Source organism: Cyanistes caeruleus, chromosome 1 (genome assembly GCF_971803275.1).
Source record: "Cyanistes caeruleus chromosome 1, bCyaCae1.hap1.1, whole genome shotgun sequence".
Classification (NCBI taxonomy): domain Eukaryota; kingdom Metazoa; phylum Chordata; class Aves; order Passeriformes; family Paridae; genus Cyanistes; species Cyanistes caeruleus.
The window spans coordinates 146,787,504-146,802,315 of NC_141701.1; the positions used below are offsets into that span (position 1 = coordinate 146,787,504).

A 14,812-nucleotide genomic window follows, 5' to 3' on the forward strand; every position below is an offset into this window, starting at 1 on the left:
CTTGTACATAAGCTCTGCAAGGCCAGTGGCCAGCCACATGATAGTCCAGAGATCTCAGCTGGCTTGGGCTGGTGTTCAGCTTGTACCAACCACTGATACAGCTGAGTTGTTCCAAGCTGGATTCTGCTCAAGTTCTACAGAACTTCAGGGATGCTTCATATTCAATCAAGAAAAAGTATCAGTGCCTGCTGCCTTCCCCAAAACAGTGGCTGAATTGCTTCTACACTGGTGAAACTTCAGCAGGCTACATCTGTTTAATCACTGCAAGAGTTGGGATTTTTTTTTTTTTAATAGAGAAAAAAAGGCTTCTTTTGGCCACATCTTTACAATGCAATGGAACAAATGGTGCAAATGAACTGCTGAAGCCCCTTGTTGTTCCAAGAGCCCATAAGGATAAATCTTAGAGAAACTTATGGAGAGCCACGATCATTATTCTGTACCATCCTGTCCTCTCTTGCAAGGAGAACATTGCAAAGATTCCTGATGTTCTCTGCAGTCAATCTGGAAGCTCATGGTTGATGGGAGTTAAGGATCTTACCCTGTCTCTGCAGTATCATCTATTTCTCTGGAGGTATCAAGAACATACCTCAGAAATAACAGGCTTAGGAAAGCAAAGGATGTGGTTTCCTTGGCAAGTGCAGTCTCCTAATCTTATGTCCTCAGAGTCTGGACTGGAAGGACTAGAAACCAGTCCCCTTTTCTAACTACTTTTTGCAGCACCTGGCTCAGCTCATGTGCTGTCAGCCACCAACCCTCATCTGGGTGGCTCTATAAAGCCAGCTGTTTTTTTACCACCTGATTGATTCATTTGTGTTCAGCAGCAGCAAACTCTCAGCATCAAATATATTTTCACCAGCATTCCATAAAATGGGGTAAAATATAGAGGGTTACTACTTGCAGAAGTGCCTGAGAACTTGTCACAGTGTTTGTGGAGGCAGATTCAATCTAAATGGCTTCCTGAGCAGGAGCCCTGGGTATCTCAGATATGCAGACGCTGAGATAGCAATGCACTTGTCCCAGAGCTGCCAGTGCTTCCAGGAACAGGTTGCAGCACATCCATGCTTTAATAACTGAAAGCAACCAACTTTTCACTGCAATAGTTACTTGTTACAGAGAAAACAGCTCATAATTTATTTTCAGGAATGAGGTCAAAACAGTGCAGCTTGGAGAGAAGTGACGGGTGCAGCAGGTTGGTGATGAGATAAAAAGCTAAAAAGCTTTTCCCTGTGAGGTTAAATCCAGCTTCGGTCAGCAGTGACTGAAATCTTTTATCATTTCACAGTTGTTCCCCGTGGCCTTTGCAGTGTTGGCTTTGCTCCCTGACATCTGAGTCAGTACTTGCATAACCAGCCCCCTGCTCAGGCCTGCACAGGGCTGGGGCAGGTTGGCAGGGAAGCATCCGCTGGCCTTGCCGGGATCACACGTGTCCTGTGAAGAGACCTTCTGCTCTTCAGAAAGGTTCAGGTTGAATGTACTTTATTCCAGGTTTGAAGCCCTGACCCCTGCCTGTTTCCAGCTGTCTCAGTGGGCAGGTTGTGGGGTGGAGTTTGTAGTAATCATCTGCTCCAAGCTGAAGAGCAGCATTTGAGTGGCTCTGCCAGGGCTATCGCAGCAGCCTCACCAATTGCTCCATCTGGTCCTGGCTGGTGGAGTCATCCTTTCCCAAGGAGATCTGGTCCTGCCCTCAGGTCCCTTCTTTACAGGCTCCTCTCAAACCCCTCTCCTGTGTGCATAGATTCTCACAGAATTAAAGCCTTAACTAGAAGAGCTTACAAGTCCTCTGTGCATCTCCTTTCCTTGACCTCTGCAGAGTTACAGAAGACAACAGGGCAGGCCACCTCTGCCCACAGGCTTCCCTCTAATGCAGAGCTTTGTGAGTAATCAGTGTGGCTTTCTTACTGATCCATCTTGGGTGGAAAACACTAGGAGCAGATTCTTAAGAGCTGTCTGTCCACGCTTCTTTTCTCTGGCACGTTAGCAGGTCAGAACTGCTCCTGCAATTGCTCCCCTTTTAGTATATTAACATTCATATTGGAGACTTTGTCTGTCTCGTGCCCAAGATTTTAGATAGTGTGTTATCCGTAGTCAGACAGGCAGCAAAATTCAAGGAAGAGCCTCTTCAAATGTACCTGCTTGGAGATGCACCAAGTTTTATTCTGATGCAAAGGAAACACCAAACAATCTATTCACCTTTTTTGATTTTTATGGCTTCTGGCTTTGCCTGGCTTCTGCAGCTTCCAGCATGCCAGTCCTCTGGGTTTGCACCTGGCTGGCTGTGAGTGGGCATTGGTCTGAAGTGGTGCTGTAAAATCCCTACCCCACTTTGGAATATTAACTTGAGTGGGAAATGTGGCTGGGTTGGTGTGTCAGTGTGAACTGCCTGTCCACAGCTGATGCTGGTGTGCAGGAATGGGATCAAAGTCTCTGGAGACTTAGGGAGACACCTGCAAAAGATGAGAACTGGGATGATGGAGAGGAGCAGAATGTAAGGGCAGGGGTAGATCTGCTTAAATACGTCACATTTCCCACTGAGCCGGGGGAATCTCTGGCATGGAGGTATCCTCTGCTCCAGCAAGCCTGCTGGTGAGGTATTCATTCTCAGCATGCTGACTCCTTTTGGCTTCTATGTTTTCATTTGCTTTATAGCAGCATGACGGCTCTGGGGAGTAGAACAAGCCAGGAATGTGACTTTATCATGTGCTGGAGGCACACTATAATAAGTGACCTGGGATGGGCGGTGGGGTGAAGCTGGGGTTGGATGACAGGGGAGGTGAAGGATTTCCTGGAGATGCAAACTGCCTGACTAGCCCTTGGAAAAATGTGCTCTGCCAAGGGGCTCTCCTGCTCTTTTCTGCCAGAGGTTTGCAGCACCACAGGGCTGGGTGTTGAGAGGAGGAATCAGCTGTAACCTGCTGGGCAGCCAAGCAAAGAGAGCCACCCTGTGCATGCTTTTGGGGGCTGGTCTTGCAGGCACTCTGTTGACTTGGCAAGTGGAGGAGATAGGTCTAAATCAGCCTGCATGTCTGAAGATGAAATTGCAAGAAAAAATTAAATGTGTGAGGAATTCCTCTAACTTATTCTCATAGCATCAGTCTGTACTTGTCCTGAAATGGAGAGTCAGATATGACATTTTAGCAGGAAACATGGAGGGGAGAGGAGATGGTTGGTCTGAAGAAGAAGGAGGCAGATCAGGAGTGAAGAAAACCTACATGGCTGGGAAGGCACAGGCCAACCCTGTGCCATGTAATTGGTGCAGAAATATCAGAAATGTTGCAGACAATAGAAGCACTTCACAACAGAGATATGAAATTGAACCAGGTGTTGGTTGATCCAATGCAATTGACATCTCTGAAGTGTTGTCCCTTCCCATGAGTTTGAATTTTATTTATGGACAGGTAAGAAGAATAAGATGATAAAGTTTAACTTGATAGGATCATTGAATATCCCAAGTAGAGTTTTTGTTCATTCCATGTAACTGATATTTATCCAGGTATGAGTTTGAAATTCCCTTTAGGCTTATGTTAACAAAGTAGGGATTCATTTCTGGCTGAACTCCTTGAGTAGGATGGGCCCAAGTGTTCATGGCTCTCTTGGGCAGGTAGCACAGTTGCTGAGTCTGTTTGACTTCACAGCTGTGGCAACACCAGCATCTAAAACTCTGTACACATATCTTCTGATAACCCTTGGATAGCTTCCTGGGGTATTTCCTGGCTCCATCCTGAAGTTTAAATGTACAGATGTGATGTTGCTGCTCCTCAGCCTCATTTCATTGCTGGGTATCATAACAGTACTTTATTGGTAAGAGTGTGGAGAGTTGCAGCAAGAGGAGAGGGCTTAATTTCATTTTAGCCTTACCCAGTTTCTGTGCTGTGAAAATAATGTAATAACTGATTCCTCATGTATGGGCAGTGTGGACTTGCCAGTGGTTGATAAATACATCCCAGTTCAGGGTATTGATATAGCTGTGGGTTTGGTGCATGGCTGTGCAGCTGTCTTCTCCCTTTTTTCCTCCCTTGTATCCTCAACCAGATCCTAGATGAACAATTCTGTCCCACAGGAGAAATTGAGCTATAGTTTCCTGTACACTTCCAGGGGTAAAACCCAGCAATGCCATTGTACAGTGATTCTGCTTTGCTCCTGGCCCCTTTCCCACTGCTGCCTGTGCCAAGAGGAGTGTTTGTACTGCTCTGGAAAACCATTCTGATTTAGAACTGACCAGGAGGATTGAGGCCTGCAGTTCTTTGACCATCCACATCACCTTGAGATCTAATTGTGAAAGGCAGAAGAAAGCTGGTGCTGCATGGATCATTTCAAGGGAAGGGAGGGGAAGTTCTGTGCTGGCTGGTGTCTAGAGAAAGCAGCCACTTACTGCACTAATGTTCTGCTCAAAGCACCATCCAGTACCAACTAAGGCAATGGAAATTATGCTACCAAGTGGCATAAGGAGCAGGAGCAGTCCCACAGCAATTTATTTTCAATCAAACAAGAGCCATGAAGTCATTAGTTATTTCTTCAGAAGCCTTTGGTAGGTGTGCTAGAGAGCCCTGTGTTGTCTCTGCCATGCCATATGTGCACAAAAAGATTAATTCCCAGGTTAGCAAGAGAGGAATTATGATGAGGCACAGGTCTGACTCAGACACAGTGGGAAGAGGCAAATGCCACAGGCTGAAGCCTGGACTCTTGCTGAATTTTGAAAACAGCTAGAATTAGACATTTTTCTTTCCTTTTAATAAAACAAGAAAAGGTTGAAAAAAAATAATATCAGAAGCAAAGAAATGTCAATTTATGGCTTCTTTCTTTAGCTTCAGCTTTCCTGAGGATTTAGAGTACTTTGCAAATATTTAATTACTCACACCTCAGTGCCCTTGTAAACATTGCAGAAAATAAACAAAATTAAACTGTGCTGTGAGACTGGCATTCCAGCTGTATTTCTGGTGCTATTACTGGCACCTCTGGAGCTATCCTATTCATTGCAGGAGCTGGAACCTGAGGCTAACATAAACCAATAAATTAAATAGAGAATAGGTCCCAGGGCCTGAGTCCTGAAGTCTCTGCTCTGATACCCTTATATCCTGCTATTGGCAGCCTTGGGAAGGCTCACAGTGCCATCACAGCCTTTAGCTGTGTGCACAGTTCAGTGCATGTTCCCCTGGCACCAGCCCTGGAGCTGTCATACCTACCCTCCAAATAGATACCCTACTGGTCTTTATGTGCATTAATATTCTGTCTCTCAGTTACACAGCAAGTGGATGTGCTATGCAGATGAAATCACCCACAGGGATTTCAGTGGGTTATGCAGAACTCTTATTTAGACTGTTCTTTTTGACAACTTGCACCTCTAATTACATATTTGTAAAATGTTTGGAGCTTTTTTTTCAATTCCACGGGGTGTTCCTCTGCTTTAGTGTGCTACAGAAATAAGTTACACAGTTAATGCACTGTTTTATTGCAAGCAAATCTTTGCCTCAATTACCTTTTTTTTTTTTTTAATTTACACTGGATGAGCATATCATAAATCATAGGTGAAACAACAGCCTGCTCTGTTCTGCAACCCCTCAAGCAGCTGCTTTCAAAAAGCTGATGTTTATTGCAGTGATTAAATATGAAATCCCTAAATGTGAAATTAACCATTAGAGCAAGTAAGTAATTGCTTCCAAACTTATCTTTAAATACTGTGCGTGCAGCGTTCCTTGTTCCACCTTTCCCCCGTAATTTTCCTCCTCTTTTGCTTTGCCTGTCAAAATGCAAACCCTTCAGGGCCGGGGTCTCTGTTTCCCCGTCAGTCTGTGAAGAGCTTTGGGTGCTCCCAGAAGCAGAACAGTGATGATGGTGGCCGTGCTTTGGGAGCTTTGCTGTGCAAAAGAGAGGCAGAAAGCAGTTCTGGCAGGCTCTGGCAGAGGGCAGGGTGATGGAGGGACACACCTAAGTGTCTCCAAAGACGGGCAACTTGCAGCTTTCTGTAGTGGCAGGGGGGCATTTAGCTCAGCTTGGCTCAGAACAGGACGCCTGGACAGGACAGCAGAGGTTAATGTGGAAAGCGCTGTTAAACGCCCGCCCGAGCAGCCAGCCTCTTTGCTAAAATAGAAAACAAAAGTTATTTCGTTAAGGGCTCTGAACACGAAGTACTCAGTGAAAGTTTAAATGCCAGGTGGTGTATTAGGTAAATAAAGGCGTCCCGCTGTAGGCATTGTTCCTCCCATGCTGTGGCCAGCAGCGCCAGCAGCATGGGAGCCCTGTGGTGTGGGGCTGTGCCCGGCCGAGGAGCTGAGCCGGTGCTGGGAAGGCAGCGGGGACTTTGGGACTTTGGGATTTTGGTGCCAAGGGCCACCCGCACATGGGTGCATCTCCCTGGCTCGATTCTGCTCTGTACTCAGGGCTTTGGGTCACAAACGCGGGTTTGCGCAGATGCCACATGGCTCTACAGCGCGGTTTGAATGAAGAGCAGTGAGTGATTTTCATTTTAGCGACTTTTTAGCTGGGTATCACAGCGCTGCAGTTAGCTTCTGTTCTAGCCCAGCGGTCGTCCCCATGCCGGGCTGTCCCATGCCATTGCCCGGCTCTGTGTGCAGCTGGAGCCCTTCACCTCGTGGCCCTGCCCAGCTCCTGCTCTGCTGTCGGTGGCAGGGGAGGGGAGCTGCCCGGAGAAAGTGAAAAGCTGATATCTGCAAACGAGCCCGTGTTCTGTGGGTGATGGATGCCCAGGAGGGTGAAGCATTCTTTGCTCATGTGTGTGTTTCTCGTAAAGATTCGTGCCCAAACTTCTCCTGCTTCTGGTTCTACAGGATATTCCCCCATCAGGCTGCTACCTGCTGAGGATCTCTGTTAATGCTTTTCCCCGTTCACTGGCACTTGTGCTGGCAAGGTACACGTTGTCTGTGTTTCTGAGTCTTGGCCGCAGCCATCTGGTGTCTGACGAAGCCTTGGTGCTGAGTCTCTCAGTATAATTACCATGCCGAGTTAATTATTCGTGCCAGCCCAGGCACTTATTCAGTGACTACCTCAACCATTACCAGGACCTCTTCATTCATCACCTGTCAGGCTGTCGAACAGCAATGGAATGTGCATTTGGCCGTCTCAAAAAAAAAGCCATTCTTTGCCATCAAGCTTGTGAGTGATCCCCCTTTCTTTGCTCTGAATTATTTGGCCGTGGTCTTTTTTCTCCAGTATTTGCAAGACAAAGGAGAAGCATTGGCAGAAAATTAGTAGTTAGAAGCCAGGCTGGAACCTTGCTGCCAAGGAGAATTAGAAAAGCCCATTGGGAGGGATGCTCTCCACCAGGATTTCTGATCTTGGATCTCATGTGCTTATTGCTTTATGAGCTGGCATAATGTATTTAGCCTCTCCAGATTTGACAAGTACATTTAACAGATGTAAGATAACCAATGTGTGGTTCTGGGCAAGGTGGAAGATCCTCTGTCTAATCACCATTACAGCAGAGATCTTCAGTAAACCCCTTTAAGGATACAGCTTCATAATTTTTAAAGAATACAGCCAAGAGTTTCTCCTGATCAGCCTTTCCTCATAAAGGGGCCTTGAGATCTTCAGAAAGAAGAGCAGTTCTCAAAATTTTGCTAATTAAACTCCTCAGCTCCTGATTTTCTCAGTTTTACGAGGAAAAGGTGTTACATTGCTGATTTCACAGATACAAGTGTGGGTTTGGCACATAAATAGGCCACAAGTGGAGTAAAACAGGCTGAATTCTGGATACCAGTGGGGCTTTTTCTTTGGTTTTACAAAATGAAATAGCATCTGGAGCAAAAGCTGGAGCTTTAGGGTCAGGTATTTCTATGGCTGAGACCACTTAAGAAGTGGTTTCCTTTACTGTGTTCAAACTACTATAAATACATTTGATTTGTTTTAGATTTTTAAGTTGCAAAAATAGATGTTTTCCTGTGAAATTTTCAGACAACATATAACATTTTAATTACTTCAGAGGTGTATTTTTCTCTTCCTCTGATTCATAAAAGCATCAGAAAGGTGTTTTTGGAAACGAGTAAGCTGCTCATTGAGTGGTGTGCTCTCTACATGAAAAGCCACAGAGCTGTTTTAGTAAGACTGAAATAAATGTGTTTGCTAATGCAGCTGGGATAGATGCTGCTCAGCTGGAACCAGGGAGCTTGGAAGGGCTGGAAGGCCTGGCCATTATATGGGTGATGCAGTGTCAATCACAGATAAAGGCTATAGGGGTCAAGAATAGGAGCTGTAATTCTTACATGGTGAGAGGCACCTGAACTGGTGTGTGACAGTGTTAGATAAAACAAGAAATTTCCTGGGCAGTATCCATGCTGTTTTTTGGTACCATAACTCTTCAGATTTACTCTTCAGACTTAATTCATTATTTTTTAAACTAATAGGTATTTTACAACATTTAGTGCCAATGTCACCAGTACTGTTTGGATGGAAACAGGCAGTGGCCATTTACCTGCTGATAGGTTCAGAGCTTTACTGCCATTAAGTGGCATTAAACCTCATTTCACATAATTTGCATTGATTTGCTTATGTGTCAGAATTAACATAGAATTGTGTCTGAAGAGTGAATCAGCTTAATGAACCAGCAGCTCAACTCAGATTCACTTGTGCTGCAGGGTACTTAAAATTCAGCAGCCACAGCCTGCCGCCTTCTCTGTTTCACTGCCAGCTGAGAATGCAAATGAAAGGACAGTGTTGTCCTGGGAAAGAGTCAAGAAAAAGTGTCACATGGAGACACTGCAAATGGAATTTCTTTTGGTCTTTTGGGTTTTTTTGAGGAGATGAGGGATTTGGGGTTTTGGTTTTTGTTTTGTTCTATTTTGTTTTGGTTTTTTGCTGAGAAGTTTCACTCTAAATGGTAAATGAATATGTCCCTATAGATGACCTCAGAAAACTGTTTTAGCCGCAGCTTTATGTATTAGCAATGTTATTATTTGCTTGATCAGGTACAGGATGAGAGAACACTGAAGTGTGATTTTGTAGGGAAAGTGCGAAGAGTGATTTCATTTTCATGGCCAGTAACTCACTCCAGTTTCAGCAATTTAAGCACACAAAGGTAAAAATAAAAATTTGAGGGCAGGCTGCTGGCTCCATCCTTAGGGCCCTCAATGGGGAGTATGACTCTATCTATTACTGTCCCCCTGAAGCCAAACCTCTGTAAAGGAGTGTTAACACATCCCTGAAATCCCTTCCAGCATCCTATGGGGGTGGGTGGCTCCAAAGGTTCATGGGGACAGCAGCTGTTTTTCTTTCTGGAAAAGGGTTGATGAAAAGAGAGGCTTTGGCAGGAATCACTGGGTTATGAGCATCCTTCCTCTCAGAAACCACCAGATGCATCCTGCCAGGTCAGGCATGAAATGTAGGTGACAGAACTCATTGTGGGTGTCACCCTGGGAATGTAGGAAATGAAGGAGGGCATCCACCCTTTTTTCCCTTGGGAGTACACAGATGACAACGCAGCACTTCATCCTTTCCTGTTATGTATCAGTGAAGGGCTGGTTTGGATCAGAATGTCCATGTTCACATGGGTGAAAAACTTAATGCTGTGCAAAATAAGGGCTTTATTTAGGAGAAATTGTTGTAAATCCCGAGAGAAACAAGTGAAAGGAGCAACATTGGTTTTGTATGTCTGTGCCCAGCTCAAAACCAGCTGGTGCTGGGTGTGACTTGAGCCACAGGTGTGGGCACTGCAATTCCAGCTTCTTTGGGACTTTTACATCCATCCCATGATGTGTGGCTCAATCCCATCTGAAGTTGCTCAATTAGGGGCACAGAACTGAGTGCTGAGCCATCCATATGTGCTGTCCCTGTCACAAGGGGAAGCAGCTGCAGACAGCCCCGTTCTGCTCGAAGTCTAGTGCTATCTAGTTCTGTTAGGATCTCACATACACATTCCATGCAAAGCTGTAATATGAAAGTTGTTTTGAACCACATATTCATATGAATCTCATTATAATTCATATGCATAATCAGTTATGCAAATGTTAGTACTTACAATTCATCAATGTGGAGACCACAAAGTTATCCTCTTTATTTGTTCTTGTTTTGTCCCAAGAAAGGTAATGTGAGAATGAATTAGAACAAAGCAAAACTTGGATTGTTTCAGAATGGATAGGGTTGATCCATAGGAAATATAGAATCATTGAATCATCAAATGTTTTGGGTTGGAAGAGACCTTACTCAGTTCCAACTCTAAAGGATAATCCCTTTTGTTAGCCAGAGACACAGCAACTTATCTGCTAGACCTTTTTCTCTCTTTTAATTTTTTTTCTAAAATTCTTTTGTGCTGTAAAAAAAGGGACAGCTATTTAGTTTCATAACATGAAAACACCACATTTTGTTCATACTGTTACCAGAACTAGTAGGGTTTGTAGCCAATGTCAAGTTTGTTTCTTCACCCAAATTCTACATACATGAGTCCTACTGAATTGTTGCAGCTTCATTATAAAAGAATCCTGAATTGTTGTCTGGTTTTCCCTGCTCATTTGTTTGAAGTACATTCTCCCAAATAAACTGGTTTTAGCCATGGGATAGAGGTATATCTTGTCTCTTCACTGGATTCCTTCTGCTGTAGTAGAGCAGGGCCCCCACTGCATGTACAGATAACAACACATTTGCACCAGCGCTGCTGTTTAGTTGTCAGTCCAATAGGACTAAAGTTAATACAAAGTCCTGAACTTTGCTCTGGAGATATATTATAGATTTTCATTCTTTGATGTGGAAGGCTTTTATAAAAAACTTCATAGGGTTTAGGGTGCTAGGCTGTATCACAGCAGCCAAAAGTATTTTCTTGTAATATTCATTAAAAATTTAGCATTTCCTATGTGATTATGACTTTAGTCTCAGTATTGTACAAATGTAAATAACATACATACCACAGAAATGCTATGAGGTAGGCTTCTGAAAGATTGAAAAGCTTAATTACCTTAACTTTATCAGTAGCCTGCAAAATAATTATATTTTTCCCTTCAACTCTGTGCAGAAACTGAGTCACAGACAAATTGAATCTCAGATGTATTAGGGTGTGCCTCACAGTGAGTACTTTATGTTTGAAGTGCCTGGTTGAAACAAACAGTTCTAAGGCTCAGTTTGCTGGAGTCACAGATTCTCTTCATCCATAAAAACTCAGGCCAAGTGTCCAAGGCTGGCATCCAAAAGGAGATTCACCACCAGTGAACATTCTTATAAGATGGAAACCACTCTGTCTGTCCTGCCTGGGCTGTTACATGTCTGTGATGAGGTGACAGTAGTTTACATAGGATGTGAGAGATGTGACTTCCATGGTCCCCTTTGATCCACATGTCCCTGTGTCCTACAGATGTCCTCTGCACTTGGCAGGCCAGCCTTGCTCGGATGCTGAGTTTCTGTATTTCTGTTTATGACTGGTAAAAGCTCTTCTGGCAGAGCCTCTCAGCACTGGAAATGGTTCTGGTGGACTTGCTGAATACATTAGCACACAATGAACACATCCCAGCAGCAAGCATTTAAGATCTAATGGTGGTTTTCTCCCTTTTAGTGGTTTTCCATTTGCATCGATTATAGCTATCTCAACTCCCAGTTTGAGCACTCAGGGAACATTTATTCCATAAAAAACGCAGAGGAACATCTTCCTCAGAGCAGCTTATTTAAATTTGTCAGTGAGCAAAAACTGAACAGGCAAGTTAGGTGTCCTTTCAGTCCTTAAGGAAGTGGAACACACCTCTCCAGTCCCCCTGAAATGAGTAGGGTTTGAGGACATTCAAAATGCCGGGGTGGTTATTACTCTTGCCTCACTCTGTGTCACATCAGCCAACATCTGCACCTGCCCCCAACCCCAGTCTCCTCTGGGCCTGTGGCATTGCTGCTCGACTGGCAGAGCTGCAGGGCTCTTTAAAAATCAAATTAAATGGAAGTGTATCTGCAAGTTTGGAAAAGGACCAAAGATAGGCACTGAGTAGGGGGTCCTTTTTGATTCCATCAAAGCTAAAATTTATCAGTGAGAATTAAGATTTTCTTTGAAAGTGGTACAGTGCTCTGTACCACTAAACCCACTATTAATAAAACATATTAGAGCCTAATTATTTTGCCGATTTCATGTTGAGTGACTCTATTATTATAAAGTTAAGTCTCTTATTATGTAAAAGCCATCAAGAAAAGTTGTTTTCAAAGAAGAATAATAGGGAAAGAACAGTTACCCATATTATATGTTAATTCCTTTAAACACAGAATATGCTAACTCTTCCCCAGATATGTCAGGAGTAATAGTTTCTCCAAGAAACAGATCCCTCCCTGAGTTGTTGGAAGTCCAGTGTTCCAAGTCTAGGAATTTAGGAAGAAACCTCTGGTGCGAAAATCTCTGGTGGAGCCCTGAAAGTTTACCATGAAAATGCAACAATGCGTTCTCAAACAGTTCTCTGATTTTTGACACACCTGGGATTTTATGCTCATTAATCTGCTCTCTTTTGATGGGCTTGAGTCCCCTTTGGACTAATTAATCATCTACACAAGTCTATGGAAGCACAAGAAATGAGCCAAATTCAGAGGTCTTGCAGCACACTTAAAAATACAGATCCTGGTTCAGCCTCTAGGATTTTATGCACCTAAGTCTGTCCTGATTTATGCTGGCATCAGAGAAGCACCCTTGGTTTGCTGATGTACATGTAACCAGAAACACAGATGTTGGAACTTGAATTTTCTGACTAGTGGTGGATGTCTGCTGGTTCTTAAATGGATAATAAACACAGTTTAAATCTGTTTGTTCACAATTCAGAGCTGCCCTAGGAACGTAACCAAAAATACAGCTGGGGTACATACACATGTCAAATAAAAACAGGGTGCTCACAAGAGAAATTATCTGCTGCTGACACTGATTTTTGGCAAAAGATAAGATCAATCTTTCTCCTCAAAGGCAGCTGAAAACAATTTAGGTTTGTAATAATGCTGTACAAGAGCTTTACAGAAAGCAAACTGAGGCTCAGGAGAAATACACCTTGTTCCTTTTTGTGTTTGCTCCTAATTGTATTTTAACTGATGACTGAAATACTGTTAAAATAATGAAAAAGGAGAAAAAGCAACCATTAAAGATTTTGAGCCATGTGCCATGAGATAAAGTTAATCCTGAGACTCATAGGAGTATTAAAATGACAACAATAAAGTAATACCCATACTGAGTGTCATTTTAGAAATAAGCAATCAGACAGGAGGTTAATACAACACAAACCTCCAGCACTCCCATCCTGCCACTGTGCCTTCCTGTAGTGGATCAGACAGTTCAACCAACTTAAGAGTTTTAATGGCAAGGCACAGATTCCCTTTCATAAACAAGGAGGTGAGATGCCTACTTTTAGTCTGGGGAAATGTGATGAAAAAGTACAGGATTTCTGTAAAGCTGAGATCTCTGTCTGCTTTTCACCTGAACTGATCTGTGGTCATTATTGTTGTTCACAGCCTCTAGCCTCTCCTCTTCTCCATCTACCCCAACACAAGTGACCAAGCAGCCCACGTTTCCTCTTGAATCCTATAAGCATGAGCCTGAGAGACTAGAAACACGGATTCACTGTTCCTCGCCTCCGGACACAGGGCAGAGATTTTCTCTGCCTCCATCTCAAAGTGCAGCCAAGCCTCCCATCATGACACCAGCTCCCTGTGCTACCTCAAAACCAGTAAGTAAAATTTGTGTCCAGTTTTCCACTGGGAAATGTACAGGGTTGTGTGTGGACTGTGTCCTGTGTTACAGCTGATGGGCTGCAGTGTGTGTGTGTCCATACTGTGGGACAGAATGAGAACCCGGCCTTTTCCTTCAGTTTGCTTCAGAATTTGGCTGAGAGGACACTGGGAATCCAAAGGTGGTGACTCCCTTCTGATTTACCCAAATAGTAACTAATCTCTGCACTGCTTTCAAAGTGAGTGTTGCAATGGCTTCAGATCCTGGGATACACTGCTGAGATGCCACCCCAGAGATGGATAAAAATTTATTTAGGATTTTCTTTTATCTCCCTTAAGAAGAGCTGATGAAAGAGTTAGCAGACAAAGAGAGCACATAAAAAAGAAATTCACAGTCTGAGCTGCAGGGATTCCGAGTTCCTGATGCCTCTGGAGTCTGAGATGACTGGGACTGCTGGTGACTAATAGCACAAGTTGCTATCACACCTCCTGCCCCAGCTCCTAGAGTAGAAAAAGAAGGGCAGCACTACCAGGGCATTTATCTAGCCTCCCACACAGCAAAGGTGTCTTCATAAGAGTGGTTTCTTCTGTTTCTGGTAATGCATGAACTCAGCAGTTCCTGGGAACACATGAATTCCAGCATCTGATACTCTCCAGTACTGCATAGCTCTGTGCCTTCTCCCCTCTCCCTTGGCCAGCCTGAGCCTCAGATGCATCACTTTCTTTTTCTTTCTCCTCTGCCTTTTTTCCCCCCTTTTCCTTTTGTGTTAATTCCTTCACATTACCTGTATTTTCCATTCCTCTGACTCATGGAACCAGCAGACTGTGATCTGTCACCCTGCATCTGTCTTGTCCAGCTTTTCTTCCCCTACAAAATATAAAATCTTCAACATTTTTTGTATCTAAAAATCTAGAACTCTAAAGGGCATACAGGTTCATGGGGTCAGTTGCTCTGTTGAACAGCTATGAGTTCTGTTTCATTCCAGCTCTCAGTAATTTATTTAAAAGCAGGAAGTTTCCTCCCACTCACCCATGGGAAAGCTGTTCCAGGATTGGAACACAGTAACACAGCAGTCCCAAAGCCTTTTTGCCTTTGTGTGAGGTACCTCCAGTAGCAGTAGCTGTTGTGATGCTGAAAGCATTTGGGTCCTGGATCAGAGTTCATCTGCTACTTTCAAGTCATTCACACACACTATTCTGG

General features: G+C 43.8%; 1 protein-coding gene across 9 annotated transcripts in view; it reads left to right on the forward strand.

Annotated features, from left to right (window-relative positions):
- Nucleotides 1-14,812, forward strand: part of PRKAG2 (protein kinase AMP-activated non-catalytic subunit gamma 2) — a 244,625-nt gene that overhangs the window by 164,086 nt on the left and 65,727 nt on the right. For all 9 annotated transcript variants that reach the window (XM_086865886.1, XM_086865894.1, XM_086865876.1 and 6 more), the window contains one exon: nt 13,396-13,610. In XM_086865886.1, coding sequence (XP_086722012.1) covers nt 13,396-13,610 — 215 coding nt within the window. The remainder of the gene's footprint in view (nt 1-13,395; nt 13,611-14,812) is intronic.